General features: G+C 55.9%; 1 protein-coding gene across 3 annotated transcripts; it reads left to right on the top strand.

Moving 5' to 3' along the window:
• The first annotated feature begins 444 nt into the window (after positions 1-444).
• On the top strand, positions 445-17,798 carry Plcb3 (phospholipase C beta 3). Of its 3 annotated transcripts, none has more exons than XM_045154701.1 (32): positions 445-559; positions 3,317-3,394; positions 3,684-3,752; positions 3,835-3,975; positions 4,224-4,303; positions 4,386-4,439; positions 4,534-4,609; positions 4,705-4,805; positions 5,270-5,436; positions 5,528-5,674; positions 6,691-6,931; positions 7,111-7,195; positions 7,280-7,466; positions 8,326-8,531; positions 9,229-9,325; positions 9,405-9,489; positions 9,739-9,863; positions 10,129-10,283; positions 10,372-10,533; positions 11,161-11,260; positions 11,344-11,448; positions 11,634-11,725; positions 13,151-13,304; positions 13,391-13,426; positions 13,517-13,709; positions 14,485-14,635; positions 14,729-14,805; positions 14,900-14,989; positions 15,078-15,135; positions 15,419-15,505; positions 15,588-15,807; positions 17,000-17,798. In XM_045154701.1, exons 1-31 carry the CDS (start codon positions 461-463, stop codon positions 15,789-15,791), a joined length of 3,702 nt encoding a protein of 1,233 aa, XP_045010636.1. In that variant the 5' UTR covers positions 445-460; the 3' UTR covers positions 15,792-15,807; positions 17,000-17,798. The 3 variants fall into 3 exon arrangements, with proteins under 3 accessions (XP_045010636.1, XP_045010631.1, XP_004656660.1); XM_045154696.1 differs by having other exon boundaries at positions 15,588-15,824; XM_004656603.2 differs by lacking the exon at positions 17,000-17,798 and having other exon boundaries at positions 15,588-16,160.
• The last annotated feature ends 427 nt before the right edge of the window (positions 17,799-18,225 follow it).

Raw genomic sequence — 18,225 nt, 5'->3', positions numbered from 1 at the left:
TTCAGCAGGCTGGCCCTGGACGGTCTCAAGCAGCGCTCTCAACACCCATCCTCCCAGCTGCACCCCAACAAACCCCACGGCCCCCAAGCTCTCTCCATTTACCCCCAAACACACCCAAGACTCTGTTCCTAGGGGGCTCGCCAACAAAGTCCCCCAACTTGTCTCGTTCAAGCCCCTGCCCCATCCCCCTCATTCTGGCTGCCGCCGCCGCCCCGGCCGCCAGGGGGCGCCGCCGCGGGCCGGGCGCGGTGGGAGGGGGCGGCACCGCCCGGAGGGGCGGGCCGGGGGCGGGGCCGAGGCCGGGCGCGGAGTCTCCGGTCCGTCCCGGACAGACTGGCTGGCGGGCGGGCGCTGACGCCGCGGGGCCGAAGCGGGCCGCGCGCGAGCGTGCGGGGAGCGAAGCGGCGCCGTCGGTTCCCGTCGGGGCTCCGTGGGTCCCCGAGCCGCTCCGGGCCCGGCCATGGCGGGCGCCAGGCCCGGCGTCCACGCGCTGCAGCTGGAGCCGCCCACCGTCGTGGAGACCCTGCGGCGCGGGAGTAAGTTCATCAAATGGGACGAGGTAAGTGCTGCTGTCCCCTGCCCCGCCTAGATCCGGGCACTCCTTCACCACGCTCGGTCAGATGTCTGGGACCCCCCCCCCCACGTCAGCCTCTCCTGACCATGGCACCCCCCCATCCCAGCCTCTCTGCACTCCGGAAACTTGAGTTCCCCTGTCGCCTCGGTCATTGACGACTTTGTCCCCCCACCCCAGTCCCTCAAGTTGTGGTAAATTGGACTCTCCTTTCCTTAGCACGGAGACTTTGAAGCCCGATAAATCCTGCCCCGCTTTTTGTTCGGTTTTCCTCACCCTTCCCTCACCACACTAATTCTGGTTCCTCCATTCTGGTCTGGTCTCCAGACCCCTGCGCTCTGCACTGGGCTCCCAGGCGGCTCAGGACATCCTTATCCTGGGTTGGTGCCATTGAGATTCCTATCTTCACAGTGCCCAGCCTGAGCGGACCTCTTCCATTCATCACTTTTCGCCCTCTGGTTGGCACCCCTTTGCCCTGCTTCTATATGCCAGTGAGCTATCTGCCCAGGTGGGAGCACCAAGTCACCTCTGTTGGAGACTTTGCCCCCCAAGTTCCTCCTTCTCTGGGAACTTTACTCCCCACTCCTTATTCTTCGGGACTTTGAACCCCAATAAATCCTGGCCCCTATTTTTGATCTGCCCTGCCTCTTGCACCTCCCAGATGCCCACCTGCAGCTTCCACACATGCTGATCCTACATCCCACCGTGTTTTTTTTCACCTCCTCTGCCCCCTGGGCCACTCCTTCCCCAAGGCCTCCACCCGGCAGCAGCCAGAGCTTCTTGCTATTCCTTCCCAGTCAGGCCAGAGGCCTGGAAGACGCTGGGTTTCTTTCCGGCTGGGTGGGGCGGGCGTGGGAGCCGGGGGGGAGGGGCTGGAGGCGTGGCCTGAGCCGCAGGTGTGCTGGGCCTGGGGTGCCCAGGCACCCCAAGGGGCCCGGGAGACCCTTCCACCAAGCCAGCCTGAAGGGAAAAGTTTCTCCTTTTTGTATCAGTGTGATAAACCCAAATAAGGAAGTGGGAACAGGGAGAGGGCTTGGGGGTGGGGTGGGGATGCTGACTAGGTTTTGGGGCTGGAGAGGAGAGCCCTGGATGGCCTTTGGAGACCAGGCCCCTGAGAGAGGTCCATGGGGGCTCTGGGAATAATACAGACCTTCCCTCTCTTGGCACAATTGAAGAGACTCAATAACCCCAGGGTAGGGTTAGGAATCTCCTGGGGCCAGTGTCTGCTGGGACAATAGGACCCTGTCTTCGAAAAGTATGAGAGCCACTTTCCCCCTTTGTCCCCAGATCAGATTGCTGTTCTTTGTAAGCAAACCCTGCGCTGGGTGGGGCTGTGTAATTCCCATTCTCCAAAGAGGAAACTGAGGTCTGGAAGGAGAAGGCTTAAGGCAGGCCCCACTGTGAGGTTGTGGCTGAGGCTAGGATCCGGGAGTCTTGCAGAGGCCTTAGCACCATGCTTCCCAGGTCACAGGACTTTGCAAATTGCATTGCCTGCAAATCCTGGCTTCTGTGTGAAGTAGGATAGACTGCAGTACATCCCTTAAAGGGCTGTGGAGAGGCTGAAGGGGGCTTGTTGATATTCATTGCATACATAGAACTACAGTTAGCTGGCACACAGTTGGCGCCACAGAACTATGAGCCATTGTATATTCGGTGATACAGTTGTCTGCCAGACTGAGGAGCAGTTTGGGAATGGGGTCTTCTGGGTGGAGAGGAATTCTTCCTGTGGCTCCATGGCCACTTCAGCCCTGATGAAGTTTAAACTCTTGACATCCTCCTGCAGGCTGCTGTTACTGAGTTTCATGTGATGGCCCTGGGCATATGTTGGGGACTAGGTCCTCATCAAAAATGGGGCACATGCCCTCTTACCTGCCCTCCTCACCAGTCACAAGGCTGTTGGGAGAAGACAGAGTCCCTGTCTCATCCCTCTGAGGGTACTCTTCTATAAGATGGGGTGAGCCCAGAGGCTGCAAGGATCCTCAGAGTGGCATGTAATTTTGAGATTGAAAGATAGCCCATTGTGGGGCTCCAAGAGACCCAGGGAGGTTTTAGGACTAGACTTCCAGACCCTCTGCTTTCATCCTGTAAGCATTCTGGTGCTGAGGATGTTGCCCAGTCAGGCGGTTACCTAGAATGCATAGGGTCTTGAGTTCCATCCCTAGCATTGAGTACACTGGGTATGATAGCCTATGCCAGTAATCTCAGTCCTTGGGATGTGGAGGCAGACGGATCATAAGTCCAAGGTCATCTTCTGCTACACAGCAGGTTTGAAGCTAGCTTGGGATATATGAAAACCCACCTCAATAAAAGAGAACCAAAACCAAACAAAAACAGTAGAGTGTTCACGTAAGGGGCAGTGGATCTGGGGGTTCCTGTATCACAGAGCTTTTAGGCTTTCTGGAAAAACTGAGGTCTGAATAGGGCCAGGGAAGCCTCTCCAGCAGGTGATGTGGAATTCATGGGTATAGAGGGAAAGAAAGAATGCCCTCTCCCCAAATTGGATATCTAGTCTGAGCACAGGAAACATTGAATTGGGACAGGTTAGCTAGTGGCCCTTTGAGTCTTAGGACAAACTTACAGCTGTGAGGGGTGTTGAGGCCAAACTGCAGATGACCTTGGCTTTGATTTGAGAACCACAGATAAGTCTTCCTCTTGGCTTACTGGTGTCGAAAGCTAGAGGAGGTCCAGGCACTGAGCTTGCTGCTGCCCTCACTCGCTGACCCTGGCCTCCTGTGCTGTCTTCAGGAGGCCTCCAGTCGGAACCTGGTGACCCTGCGTGTGGACCCCAATGGCTTCTTCTTATACTGGACAGGACCCAACATGGTGAGGCTGGTGCTGGTGTTGCTTGCTCTAGGATAGACTCCTGCTGGAGACCCCAGCCCAGACCTCTTGATCTGGGGGTGGGGCCCAGCCACTGGCTGACCTTTCCCATGCCTCTCCAGACAGGAAATGCTATGGGCGGGGATGGAGGCTGGGGATCCTGATGGGGGTAGCCACTCCCCAGCTTCGGTGGGGAGCTTAAGCCCTCCCCCCTCCTCCCCTCTCCCCTCCCCGCCTCCCCCCCATTACTGTAGCTTCTCAGACCTACCCACCTTGGCTCTGGTTTCTCCAGGAGGTGGACACACTGGACATCAGTTCCATCAGGGACACTCGGACAGGTCGTTATGCCCGCCTGCCCAAGGTGAGGGAAGTGACCCAAGACTGAGGGGATAAGGCTGCGGGGGACAGGATACTCCTCCTCGCCCTTGGCTTTCACTTTACAGGACCCCAAGATTCGGGAAGTGCTGGGCTTTGGAGGCCCTGATGCCCGGATGGAGGAGAAGCTGATGACAGTAGTGGCTGGGCCAGACCCAGTAAACACCACATTCCTGAACTTCATGGCTGTCCAAGATGACACAGTCAAGGTGGGCTGGGGCCAAGGGACAACCCAGGAGATAGCTGATGCCTCCCTGTAACTCACCTAGCCCAGACTGTCCTTGAACTCATGACAGTCATACTGCCTTAGTCTCTCACATGCTGAGATTACCAGCATTAGCCACCATACCCAGCTTTGTTCTGTTTTTGTTCACCAGACCCTGTTCTAAGTGTAGGCTGTGGCTAGGCCAACTCCTCTGTCCCCCTCAACTTTTGTCCTGTGTACTGACCTCCCCAGGTCTGGTCAGAGGAATTGTTCAAGCTGGCTATGAACATCTTGGCCCAGAATGCCTCCCGGAACACCTTCCTGCGTAAAGCGTGAGCTCCAAGCCACCCTGGGGAAGACTGGGGGTGCCTGTGGCCAGTCTCAGAGTGCTGACCCTTGTACCTGCCTCCACAGATACACAAAGCTGAAGCTGCAGGTGAACCAGGATGGGCGGATCCCAGTCAAGAAGTAAGCACCTCTTTTCCCTCACCATCCCCGTCCTGCCCTGACCCTGATGACCTTTGTCCCTCCCACTGACCTTGCCCCCTCCCCCTTGCATCAGCATTTTGAAGATGTTCTCAGCAGACAAGAAGCGGGTAGAGACCGCCCTGGAGTCCTGTGGTCTCAACTTCAACCGGGTGTGTAGAGTAGGGTGGGGTGTCATGTCACAGTGGGTGCCCACTCCTCTGGCACTGGCCGTCCCATGTTCTCACCCCAAACTCTTCACTCCCAGAGTGAGTCTATCCGGCCTGATGAATTTTCCTTGGAAATCTTTGAGCGATTCTTGAACAAGCTGTGTCTGCGGCCAGACATTGACAAAATTCTGCTGGAGATGTAAGCAGGGTGGGGCTCCCCTGTCTGTCCTCTGCTTAGTGGGCAGGTCTTGAGGTGTTGGAGTGAGAGGGGGACTTGCCCAAGAGGTACCCATGTGGTTTTCAGAGCTCTGCTAAGGATAGCTCTATGTCAACTCTTTGCCAGGGATGGCTTAATCAGGTCACTCTGAGGATGAGAACCTCAGACGAGGCTGAGACATGTGGGACCTGCCTGAGCCTACACAGCACATAGGCTGGAGCTGAAGTCTGGGAGCACAGGGTGGTGGGCTGAACGTTGAGCTTCCCTTGGGAATACTGAGGCCAAATCAAGTGGACTGGAGAGTGGACAGGGAGACTGAGACCCAGAGTCCCATTCTGTGGTTGTCAGAGCCAGGTGCAGGCCTTCCCACTCCCTCTCCCAGGGTGAAGGCTTGGCATGGGTGGGGGCTGAGGCTGCAGTCTGGTCCGGCTTCTGGCCCCCTCCAGAGGTGCCAAGGGCAAGCCGTACCTGACGTTAGAGCAGCTCATGGACTTCATCAACCAGAAGCAGAGGGACCCAAGACTCAATGAAGTGCTGTACCCACCCCTGCGGCCTTCACAGGCCCGGCAGCTCATTGAGAAGTATGAGCCTAACCAGCAGTTCCTGGAGCGCGGTGAGCATGGGGCGGCCCATGGCAGCGCAGCTTGGGGCACAGGGTGGGTGAGAAAGGCCGGGCCTGCTGACCTGCCGACTCCTCACCCCAGACCAGATGTCTATGGAGGGCTTCAGCCGGTACCTGGGAGGGGAGGAGAATGGCATTCTGCCCTTGGAGGCCCTGGATCTGAGCATGGACATGACACAGCCACTGAGCTCCTACTTCATCAGCTCTTCTCACAACACCTACCTCACTGGTAAGCAAGAAGGAATAGGGTGCAGAGGCGCCCGTGCCCTCTTCCCTTATACTGCCTTACTCCCCTTTTGGGGTACAGATCTTTTGACTGTCACATTCATGGGCCAATACTGGGAAGGTGGCAGAGAATAGCCAGCTTTCCCTGGAGCCTGCGTCTCTGTGGAGCATACTCTGTAGATGGGTGTCTTGAAGTATCCCTAGGGAGCGGCTGAGGCCATAGCAACTGGGGTGTGGAGGAGCTGCCTGTGCAGGCCTGAGTATAAGGCCACTTGGTGGCTTTTAGATGTAGAACGGGCTGGGGGAGTAGTTCAGTGGCAGAATACTTGCCTGGCATCTGTGAGGTCCCAAAGGGAACGAGAAAGGAAGCCAGGGAGATAGGTGGGGCATGGACTGTGGGCAGCTACACAGAGGAGGAAGGTCAGGAGGGGAAGCAGGGCCAGCCTTGGGCCTAGAAGGCTTCCGCACCAACTGTGAGCACAAACAAGGCTATTCAGAGGACCTGAAGCAGGGGCAGAGCTGTGACCTGGCATTTTGCCAGGGCAGATGTCAGGTGCTCTGTAGAAATTGACTGGAGGCAGGGAGGGGCCCATGGCCCTTCAGGCAGGAGGTAGTGAGGCCGTTGCAGCGCAGAGGTGGATGGCAGGATAGACATGTAGGCAGTGGTAAGGTCCAGTGTTGGGGGGACTCCCATAGTTCAGCTGGTGGGGCAGTGACTGGAAGGTGTTTGTATGAGAGAACATAAGCATTGTGGGATGCCTGTTCTGTGGCCACCACAGGTAGACACCAACGGTTGTGGGGATGGGGGGCCAGGACACACACCCTGACCCAGGGGCTTCTGGGGGAGGTAGTGTTGGCTCTACAGTGAGTGAGGAAGTGATGGGCTGGCCAGAGCGGGCCATGGCTGGAGTGAGCTGAGCAGGGACCTCTGTGGGCCCAGTATGGGCTCATGCTGCTTAGAGTAGGCTGCAAGGGAGCCAGGCGCACTGGCAAGCATGGGTGACAATGTCTCGCTCACAGCGGGACAGCTGGCTGGGACTTCATCGGTGGAGATGTACCGCCAAGCGCTGCTGTGGGGCTGCCGCTGCGTGGAGCTGGATGTGTGGAAAGGGCGGCCACCTGAGGAAGAGCCCTTCATTACCCACGGCTTCACCATGACCACCGAGGTGCCACTGCGTGATGTGCTTGAGGCCATCGCTGAGACTGCTTTTAAGACCTCACCCTACCCCGTCATCCTATCCTTTGAGAACCATGTGGACTCGTGAGTGGACCTATCCTGGGGAATCCCTAATATGACAGCATCTGATGGGGAGACCCCATATGGACCCAAACACAGCCCTTCCATCATGCTCAGACCTTGGGGGCGTCCACCTACCTGTGGGCCACTGACCTGTCCTGCCTCAGCTCCGCCTCCAGGAACCTCCAATCTTCTCCCCACAGGGCGAAGCAGCAGGCCAAGATGGCTGAGTACTGCCGCTCCATCTTTGGGGATGCGTTGCTCATTGACCCACTGGACAAGTATCCGGTATGGGGGTTTGGACCCGAGGTAGGGCACATGTGGGTGAAGGCCACTTGCTTGAATAGGTCCTGACCTGTCCCTGCCGCCCAGCTGGCCCCGGGCGTCCCCCTGCCCAGTCCACAGGACTTGATGGGCCGCATCCTGGTGAAGAACAAGAAGCGGCACCGGCCCAGCGCAGGTGCCTCTGACAGCTCGGTGCGCAAGCGGCCGCTGGAGCAAAGCAACTCTGCCCTGAGTGAGAGCTCAGCTCCCACCGAGCCTTCCTCGCCCCAGCTCGGTATGGCCCTGATCCGGACCCTAACTTTCCCTCTCCCCTCTCTTCTCACCACCTCTCAGCTGAGTGGGAATCTTAGTCCTGTCTCATGCCCGAGCGCTACCCAGTGGCATTGGTCTGAACCCCTTGACCTCTGCCTCCCTCCCACCTCCTGCCCCAGCTGGGGTAATGCTCTGGCTTCTTACTGCTAACCTCAGTGAACCCCTTCCCATCCTTTGGCTGTGACCCTTAGGCCCCTGATATGCATTCTGTGACCCTACTCTGATCCTACCTATTCAGTAAGTTATAATTTTAGCTGACCTTTGCCCTGTCCCCCTACTTTTTTTTTTTTTTTTGGTTTTTTGAGGTAGGATCTCCCATTAGCCCAGGCCGACCTGGAATTCACTATGTAGTCTTATGATAGCCTTGAACTCACAGCAATCCTCCTACCTCTGCCTCCCGAGTGCTGGGATTAAAGGGCATGTGCCTCCACACCCAGCTGTCCTGTCCCTATTTTGAGGTCCCTGGTCACCTGACACCCTAACAGATGTCTCCCCCTTGGGTATGGTTCTGGCTGTCTCTGACCTGCACCCTTTCCCTGTCACTATGTACTTAGATGCACAGGCTCTTCTAGTTCCTGACCTCTCATCCATCCGAGACACCTTACCTGCCTCCCTGTGGCATGTCGTTCTGACCTGTCACCCTCTGAACTACCCCTGGCTTTAATGCCATCCAACCTCTGACCTCAGCTCTCTCCTCAAGGCACGTTCCCCTAGGAGTGTCCCTTGACCTCCCTGTTAAGTTGCCTCCATACACACAGACCTTAATCCTCCGGCTTCCCTCGCATCACTGGTCCTGACCTCTGAATCCGGCCTCTGTGCAGGGTCTCCCAGCTCTGATAGCTGCCCAGGCCTGAGCAATGGAGAGGAGGTGGGGCTTGAGAAACCCAGCCTGGAGCCCCAAAAGTCTCTAGGCGAGGAGGGCCTGAACCGGGGCCCTGACATTCTTGGACCTGCTGACCGTGAAGATGAAGAGGAAGATGAGGAAGAAGAGGAAACAACAGATCCCAAAAAGCCCACCACGGATGAGGTCAGGCTCATAGGTGGGCAGTGGGAGGGTTGCTGAGTGCTTGCTAGGTGTCGGTCATGGTGCTGGGCACTTGCCATCCTGGAGCTTGTTCTGTGTGCGGGATCTTCGGTAAATAGCATGCAATAGTTAACTGCAGAACTGGGGGGAATAGGCATCTGACCTGGAAAGGGGCAGGCATACCTGAGAAAGTGGGAGTAGATATTTCAGGGCTCTGTGGCAGGGTCAGAGCACAGGAGCAAAGAGACCAGTGCAAGATGAAGGAAAGTCATGGGAAGTGGGGGGTAACAAAAGGGCAGTTTCACTATTGTCAGGGTGCAGATTTGAGTAGAGGAGGGTATGGGCAAGGCAGCAAGAGGTCTGTATCAAAGCAGCTGAATGGTGGCACATGCCTTTCATCCCAGCACTCACAAGGCAGAGGTAGGAGGAGTGCTGTGAGTTTGAGGCCAGCCTGAGACTACATAGTGAATTCCAGGTCAGCCTGGGCCAGAATGAGATCCTACCTCCTCAAAAAAAAAAAAAAAAATATAAAAGGAAAAAGCAGCTGAGATGGGATAGCAAGGTGTTGAGTGCTGGGTTCTTTGCAGAAGACCACTGGGAAGTATGACCTCAGGTGTGAGGAAGGGGCCAGTGCCCCTTTCATGGGGGGTGCACATAGAGGAACATCTGGCGCTACTAATTCTGGGCTTGGGGGCCACAGGGCACTGCCAGCAGTGAGGTCAATGCTACTGAGGAGATGTCAACACTTGTCAACTACATTGAGCCTGTCAAGTTCAAGTCCTTCGAGGCTGCTCGAAGTGAGTGGGGCTGGGTGAGTATGGGAGCTGGCCCCACTTGGTCCTGCCAGATGTGACACTTTTCCTTCACTACTCCCAGAAAGGAACAAGTGTTTTGAGATGTCGTCCTTTGTGGAGACCAAGGCCATGGAACAGCTGACGAAGAGTCCCATGGAGTTTGTGGAGTATCCTCCCCGAGTGATGGGTATGGGATGGAGCTGGGTGGGTACACAGGAGCCTCAGGATCTTACCTGACCCTACTGAGACTCACCTGTACAAAGGCCTGAGTAGGCCAAGAAGCAGAGGCTGGAGGCTGTGGTCAGTTGAGGTGGCTTTGCAAGGGGTAGAATTCTAGCAGCATAGGGCTGGTACCCTAGTCAGAGGCTGCAGAGGGCAGGCACTGGTTCCCGTATGGCCCTGACCGCTGATCTCAGATACAACAAACAGCAACTCAGCCGCATCTACCCCAAGGGCACCCGTGTAGACTCCTCCAACTACATGCCCCAGCTCTTCTGGAATGTGGGCTGCCAGCTTGTTGCACTCAACTTCCAGACCCTGGGTGAGCCCTGGCCCCTTGACCCTTGAGCACATCTACTGACTTCTGACCTTACCTAATAATTCCACATCCTTGAAACTGAATGTTGACTTTGCCCTGAGCCCTGACCTTAGCTAACTCCAAACCCCTTACCTGTCTGGTTGCTCTGAATCTGGACCTCCAAAGCCATTTGAGCCTGCTCCCGACCTTAAACTCTACCTGAGCCCCAGTGACCCCTGACTTCACTGGGTCAGCTGGCTGACACTTGCCCTGCCTGTTTTGCCCTCAGATGTTCCAATGCAGCTCAACGCAGGTGTGTTTGAGTACAATGGGCACAGTGGGTACCTGCTCAAGCCTGAGTTCATGCGGCGACCAGACAAGTCCTTCGACCCTTTCACCGAGGTCATCGTGGATGGCATCGTGGCTAATGCTTTGCGGGTCAAGGTGGGGCTGGGGAGGGCTCAGCCCTGGGTTGTCCTGAGAGTAAGGCTCAGCAGCTGCCTTACCCCTCTTGGCCCTCCTCCTGCCTCAGGTGATCTCGGGGCAGTTCCTGTCTGACAGGAAGGTGGGCATCTATGTGGAGGTGGATATGTTCGGTCTCCCGGTTGACACAAGGCGCAAATACCGCACACGGACGTCACAGGGCAACTCATTCAACCCTGTGTGGGACGAGGAGCCCTTTGACTTCCCCAAGGTGAGCCTATGCTGTGGTGAGCAGACCCACCCAGACCTGTAAGGGCTCTTGGAGAAACAGGGTCCATGTACCTTAATGGCAACAGAGGGATCAAGAAGTCACTTGAATCACCCAGGCCCTGCATATCCCAGGGTCAGTGTTGGGTTCCCTGCCCTCTTGTGGGTGACAGGAGATGAGGAGTAGGGGGATGCAGGGTGTTCTGTTTCTGGGCATCCCCCTATCCCTCCTACTCCGTGGGGAGCTTACATGCCATGTCCCATTACCAGGCAGGAAGCATTGTTTCAGAACACAGCCTCAAGCTGGTATCCACCTCCATGGTCTCACATGGTTAGAGCCTCTGCTCCAGACATGGATAAAGTGTGTCCTGAGTTTCACATGCACGGCTCACTGTAGCTGCTAAGCAGGCCGTGACATGACCTAGCCAGTCCCGTGATGGCCCTGAGGGCTTCTGGCTGTGTGCGCTCTTGGCTTAGGGCTTGATGGTCCCTGGTCATTACTGGTCTGAGCCTTAGGTGTGGGGATGGTGACCCATGCTCAGCATTGGTCAGCTTGTTGAGTCTCTGCTCTGAGGATGAGGCCTTGATGGCCATGACACAGTGGCCCTGGCTCAGCTGTCTGGGCCTTCAGGTGGTGCTGCCCACACTGGCTTCGCTTCGCATCGCAGCCTTTGAGGAGGGCGGCAGATTTGTTGGGCACCGCATCCTGCCTGTTTCTGCAATCCGCTCAGGTGAGGCCATGGGCTTTTGGCAGCACTAGGGTGGCATGGAACATTGGCCAGGCGCAGCCGACCTTGCCCTCCTCCCCAACCAGGGTACCACTACATCTGCCTGCGAAATGAGGCCAACCAACCACTGTGCTTGCCAGCTCTGCTCATCTACACTGAAGCCTCCGACTATATCCCTGATGACCATCAAGGTGAGCTGGGGCAGTGGTCAAGGGTCAGACCTAGGAGGCCATCACCTAGGTGTGGATGTGGCTGGACCTGGTGGTTCAGTTCAGGGGGTAAACAGTCCCAGGGGCAGGCTCTGTAGCCCACCTCTGACCACCCAGGAGGCTATAGCCCAGGATTTGGTCTGAAGACCTCTTCTCTGCTTCCCCAGACTATGCCGAGGCCTTGATCAACCCCATCAAGCATGTCAACCTGATGGACCAGCGTGCCAAACAGCTGGCTGCCCTCATTGGGGAAAGCGAGGTAAGCAGGTGCCAGTACAGGTGGGCACAGCTGGGCCTGTCTTGACCCTGGAGCCAATGGATACCCACCGTGGATTACTGCCCTCCTCACAGCCCAGCACTTGGACTCCTCAGCCCAAGCCAGGCTATTGGTGCCTTATTACAGATGCCAGCTTTGCACCTCACTAGCCTGACCCATGCCTGGTGATCTTGCTCCACCCCCCTTTCTGGATTGTTGTGTCTCATTCAAAACAGAAATCAAATTCTTGTTAAGAGGCTAGAATGATGGCTCAGTGGTTAAAGACATTTGCTTGTAAAACCTGCAGGCCTGGGTTCAGTTCCCAAGCTACCCATGTAAACCAAAAAGTGGTGCAGGCATCTAGCATTTGTGCGCATGGGCAAAAGTCACTCATGTGCTCATCCACACACATGCACATGCAAATAAAAAAAAAATAAAATATAATGCTTATTAAGCACCAGCCTGCTACCAAGCCTGGTGTGAAGTTGGCCACTTCCTTGGCTCGTTGCCATGCCCTTCAGAGGTGGGACACTGAGGAGATGGCTTTATTCCAAACAGCCTGGGTGAGCTTCCAGCTCATTATTGGCCCTCACATGCTGGGCAGTTTTAACACATTGCACTGTGCAGGAACTTCGGGTGGCTTGCAGCAGACTTATTGGCTGTGGGGCTTTTTTTTGTTTTGTTTTTTACTTTGCAATGTTTGGGATGGATCCCAGGGCATTCTACGTGACAGGCAAGTGCTCTACCACTGATAGACAGTTTGAACCCTTCTGTGGAATCTTAAGAAAAGAGACTGCACCTGTTTGCATTGGACAGGCTTTGGGTCAGACCTGGTCTGGGATTTTTCTAGTGCCGATGGGGTCAATACTTGGGGTACAGGGTTCCTAGCTACACTGGGATAGTTGGAGGCTGTGGAAGCCATGAGGAGGCAGTGGCTTTGGTGGGGAAGTATCAGGAGCAGAGGTTTAGCCACATGTCCTGACCCAGTCCCCATGGGGCCTGTGGCGGCCAGGGGAGGAGATGACTGCAATTAGGACTGCAAGGAGCTGTTAGCAGCAGAGGCTGGTGCCCACTTGGTGCTTGTTTCCTTTGCTGATTTAATCAGGAGATGAGGAGGGAGGAGAAGAGAGGGATGAGCAACTAGGCAAGGGTGAGGAGAGACAGAAGGAAGACTCGGGGCTGGTCCAGGCCTTTCCAGAACTATCTGGGAGTTGTTGAGTAAATACAGCAAGCCTGGTGCACAGTTTTCCTGACCAGTTGTACATTTTAATTCTTCTGCAGATGTTCAGACAGCTTATATCAGAGGAATCCAGCAGCCCAGCAGGCTGAGAAGGTGGCAGGAACATGGGGTACCTGGGAGATCAAAAGGCTCAGAAAGATGAAGAGAGCAGCCTTTCTGGAAAGAACACTCTGCTCTCTCCCTCACAGGCTCAAGCCAACCCAGAGATGTGCCAAGAGACCCAGTCTCAACAGCCAGGACCACAGCTCTCCCAAAACCCCACACCTAGCCCAGTGGACACCCCTCCCCGCCGTCCCCCAGGCTCTGCTACCTCGCCCACTAGCACCTCCCTCAGTAGCCCAGGTAAGGGGCAGCATGTGATAGGGGTGGACTGAGGGGAGTCCCCTGGCCCTGGCCCTCCGGCTTCTCACTAGGTCTCTGCTCTCCAGGGCAGCGAGATGATCTGATCGCCAGCATCCTGTCAGGTAGGAGTGGGTCTGATCTGGGGTGGGGCCACCTGGAGGACATCTGCTTTGCCCCATCCATCACCCAGCCCCCGTTATTGTGCCTCGCAGAGGTGATGCCCACCTCGCTGGAGGAGTTTCGAAGTCACAAGGCTCTGGTGAAACTCCAGAGACGGCAGGAGCGAGACCTGCGGGATTTGCATAAGAAGCATCAGCGCAAGGCTGTGGCCCTCACCCGCCGCTTATTGGACAGCCTGACCCAGGCCAGGGCTGAGGGCAGGTGCCGGCCCTCACCCAGTGTCCCGTGAGTGCCCTGTGTCCTTACTGTGGATCCACACTCTTTCCCTCTGGGAGTGACACCTCTCGTGTGTGTGTGTGTGTGTGTGTGTGTGTGTGTGTGTCTGTGTATGTGCACACGCACACATCAGAAAACAACCTTGAGTACTGTTTTTCAGGTACTGTCCACCTTTTTTGAGACAGAGTTGCTCATTGGCAGGGAGCTCACCAATTAGGCTAGACTGGCTGGTCACTGAGCCTCCAGAGATCTTCCTGACCCTTCCTCACAAGGAAGGGATTGCAGGCATGTGCCACCACACACAGCTCCTTTCCTTTCCTTTTTTTTTGTTTTTTTGTTTTTTTGTTTTTTTGAGGTAGGGTCTTGCTCTAATCCAGGCTGACATGGAACTCATTCTTTAGTCCCAGGCTGGCCTTGAACTCACAGAGATCCTCTTATCTTGGCTTCCTAAGAGTGCTGGGATTAAAGGCATGCATTACCACACCCAGCCGTGTGTGTGTGTGTGTGTGTGTGTGTGTGTGTGTGTGTGTGTGTGTTTCAAGGTAGGGTCTCACACTAGCCCAAGCCTTCCTGGAACTCACTCTTTTGTCCCAGGCTGGCCTTGAACTCACAGTGATCCTCCCATTTCTGACTCCCAAGTGCTGTGATTAAACACTTGTGCCACCATATCCAACATTTTTTTTTAATGTGGTTTTAATTTGCACAGCAGATCTAGCTGGGTGGTATCTGCCATTACCTGCTGGCATGGGCCCTGCCCTGCATCACTCAGAAGGTTCTCTCACAGGGGCAGGGCCACAGATGTGGACATAAAGGAGGAGGCAGAGGATGTGACATGGTATAGAGACTTCCAAAACAGGCAGGTTCAGAGCCTGCTGGAGCTGAGGGAAGCCCAGGCAGATGTAGAGGCCGAGCAGAAGCTGGAACACCTGAGACAGGTGACGGGGTATATGGTTGTGGCCAAGGAGAGCAGCCTTTTGGGTGGACCTGTCATCAGCCCTGTGTCACCCACTGGCTGCCTGTGTCCTCAGGCTCAGCAACGGCTCCGCGAGGTTGTCTTGGATGCACATGCCACTCAGTTGAAGAGGCTGAAGGAGATGAATGAGAGGTAAAGGCAAAGGTTCTGGTATGAGTGAGGTGGGGACTCCCCAGCCTGCCTCTGACCCTGCCCTGCCCTGCTCTGCCCTTCCTTCCCGCCCCAGGGAGAAGAAGGAGCTGCAGAAGATCCTGGACCGGAAGCGCCACAACAGTATCTCAGAGGCCAAGACTAGAGAGAAGCATAAGAAGGAGGCGTAAGGGTGTTGGGGCCCGGAGCCATTTGGGTGCTGGAGAGGCAGGGTGGAATCCCTGACATTGAGCCATCTTCTCTTACCTCTGCAGAGAACTGACCGAGATCAATCGGCGGCACATCACTGAGTCAGTCAACTCCATCAGACGGGTGAGCGAAGCCTGTGGGCGTGATCCCTCGGCCTCTCTCCCTTTCTCACTGATCAGAAACCCAGCACCTGAGCCTGCTGTGGTGTCATGTTGCCTCTGAAGGGCTCCCGGTGCCTTTTCCTCCCCCCGCCCCCGGCCAACAGCCCCCAGTGCCCTACATCATATCTAAAGCCTTAAAGTCCTTGGGCTTGATCACCTTACCCCCTCCTTCCCACCACCATGGCCAGCTAGAGCCCCAGGGCCCTGCCTTCCCCCTGCTGAACCTTCCTTGCCCTTCCTCAAAGCTGGAGGAAGCCCAGAAGCAGCGGCAGGACCGTCTGGTGGCTGGTCAACAGCAGGTTGTTCAGCAGCTGGCAGAAGAGGAGCCTAAGGTGAGGCCTGGAAGAGGTAGGCAGGAGGGAGCTGGGGAGCCAGACCACCATGGAATACCAGCCTTCCATCCTCCTCCTGCAGCTGCTGGCCAAGCTGACCCAAGAATGTCAGGAGCAGCGGGCGAGGCTGCCACAGGAGATTCGCCGGTGCCTGCTGGGCGAGTCGCCGGCGGGACTGGGGGACGGGCCCCTAGTGGCCTGTGCCAGCAATGGCCACACGCCCGGGAGCATTGGGCACCTGTCTAGCACTGACTTGGAGAACCAAGAGGAAAACACCCAGCTCTGAGATGGATAAGCAGGAGGTGGCCACAGGGCCAGGGTGGGTGCTGGGCACTGGGTAGAAGACACTAATAATGCTTTAGGGTTTTTAAAAAGTTTTTATCTTTAGAAATTTTATTTTTTTAAACCTGGGGCAAGTGCCCTACACTAACTCCCTTCCTTCATGTCTCGGGCCCCATCAGTCCCCAGCTCCACCTTCTAACCTCAGACCTAAGGAAAGGACTGGGGGGTCATACCCCATGACATCCACCCAAGATTGGCATCATTCACCCACTCCCCAGGGAGCACTGGGTGGAGATCTGGAGCCCTAGGAAGTGGGCGTGTCACCCAGTACTCTTTAGAGATTTTTTATATGAATAAAACTGGATGTCAGGGACCCTGTGTGCAGTGTGGTTTGGGTGAGGTGACTATGGGTCCTGGGTCTGGGCTGCCGCTCCCTCTGGGCCCTCAATTTCTTCTTCAGCCATAATGTGGTAGCACATGATCAGACCCTTGCAAAGACTTGCTAGGTTAGAACTTGACTGTCTTGCCCATGTACTCTAAGAGAGACCTTTCTCAGTGTCAGAGGCAGCTCTGGCCTCCCCAGGCCCATGTCCTTGCTTTCCTGACCTCATGGCTGTCTCCCAGCCTCTCCCTGCCAAGGCTCAGACCTGCTTCAGGAAGCCTTTCCTGTCCCCCTTTCTTTCTTTCTTTCTTTTTTTTTTTTTTGTAAGTTTATTTGCAAGTAGAAAGACAGAGATAAAGAGAGAAAATGGGCATGATAGGGCCTTTAGCCACAGCAAACAAACTCTAGATGCATGTGCCAGCTTGGGCATCTGGCTTTATGTGGTTACTGGGGAATCGAACCTGGGTCCTTAGGTTTTGCGGGCAAGTGCCTTAACTCCTAAGCCATTTCTCCAGCCCAAACCTGGGTCCTTTGGCTTTGCAGGCAAGTGCCTTAACTGCTAAGTCATCTCTCCAGCCCTCCTGTCTCCCTTTCTGTTACCTGATAAGACCCAAGTGCCCAGCACCTTCTGTCAGGGCTGCTGAGGGCCCTGCACAGGAAGTTGACCTAGAATGGAGCAGGTGGGTGGGGCTGGGCTTTCAGATTAGTGGGAAGGGGTCCTGCCCATGACTCTGTCCTCAGAGTAGGGAGGCTGACAGTGACAATGTAGGGCCTGGGACACCCTGCAGCCCTCTCATCTCTGTGAGGGAGATGTTCTGCCTGTTTTGCAGATGAGGAAACTGAGGCTCCAAATGGAAACCACGTGTGCCTGGCCACAGCTAAGTGGAGATGTCAGGGTGGTCTGGACTGGACGCTCCTCACTCTGTGGCAGACTGTCTTCGCCAGCCTGGAGAACCTACTCCATGCCTGGGACCAGCGGGAGTGCAGAAAACTGGCATCAAGGCGGGTCAGGCCCTGCTGCAGGGGCAGGCTGGCACCTCTTCAAGGCCTCTCCCAGCTTCCTGGCGCTCTGGGGCTGGCTGTTCCCTCCTCCAGAGGAAGGCAGCCTCTTATCTGGGCTTATCTCCTGCCAATGAAGTGTTTTCTTTGCTTTGTTTTTGCTGCAGCCTCAGGCAAACAGATGGGGTGGGAAGGCTAGAGAAACTGGATGGCCTGCCCCTTCCCAGGGCTAGCACCTCTTCTGTGGGCCCTTGCTACTGCTGTCAGACCTTGTCCTGCCCCAAATCTCCCATTCCTTGGCCAGACCCCTGAGCAGCAGACTCCTATTTTCTGGACTGACTGGCTTCCACTTACCAACAATCTATTTGTGTTCAGAGTCCTCAAACACAAGCTAACCTCCAAACATCAGTTGTTACCTGAGTCCCCAGAAGCCCTTCTGCTTAGGCAGACAGTTCCAGCTCTGGCCTCACCTTTTGAACAGCAGATCTAACCTCACTACAGACTTCTCTATGGGAGGGAGCTCCCCAGTTCCAGGAAGCTTCAACGAGCTGCCTGTGGCGCAATTCAACTGTACACCCAACACAGTACTAGCCTGGGATATAGGGACACCAATAAATCTTGGAACTGAGAGCTCTGCGCCCGGCTTAGTCCCAGTGCAAAGCTTCTTGGTTCCCTGGTGATCGCGCCGTCCCGCCCTAAGTGCCCTGCCAGGTCCCTGAGCCGCCTGGCCCCAGGCCGGCCACACAGTAGCTGCTCAAAAGGACTGACCCAAATAAGAACTAGTGACAGCCCCCCCCCCCCCTTGGGGAGCCACCACACGGTTTGCAGAGTGTGGAAGTCCAGCGGCCAGCTGGGCTGCAGCTCCCAATTACCACATTAGAGATAAGGGCCTGGTGGTCCCTGGGGTCCAGCCGCGCTACACCGCCCTGAAGCAGAGCAGCCAGCCCTGCTAGCCTGGACTCCGACTTGGTTTCAAGATTTAGATGTCACCCAAGAGAGCTTGTTTCCCTCAAGTGTAAAACGGGGACATCTTTTTAAACAAGCAGTGATAGCTATC

This window comes from Jaculus jaculus, chromosome 1 (assembly GCF_020740685.1).
Source record: "Jaculus jaculus isolate mJacJac1 chromosome 1, mJacJac1.mat.Y.cur, whole genome shotgun sequence".
In the NCBI taxonomy this organism is placed as follows: domain Eukaryota; kingdom Metazoa; phylum Chordata; class Mammalia; order Rodentia; family Dipodidae; genus Jaculus; species Jaculus jaculus.
This window is presented reverse-complemented; position numbering and strand designations above follow the sequence as displayed.

Excerpts from the sequence above, each read along its gene's own strand:
- Plcb3 (XM_045154701.1), top strand. The coding sequence starts at position 461 with ATGGCGGGCGCCAGGCCCGGCGTCCACGCGCTGCAGCTGGAGCCGCCC. Across the intron at positions 11,726-13,150 it reads CCCTCATTGGGGAAAGCGAG|GCTCAAGCCAACCCAGAGAT; the intron begins GTAAGCAGGTGC and ends TCTCCCTCACAG. Across the intron at positions 14,990-15,077 it reads GAGAAGCATAAGAAGGAGGC|AGAACTGACCGAGATCAATC; the intron begins GTAAGGGTGTTG and ends TTACCTCTGCAG.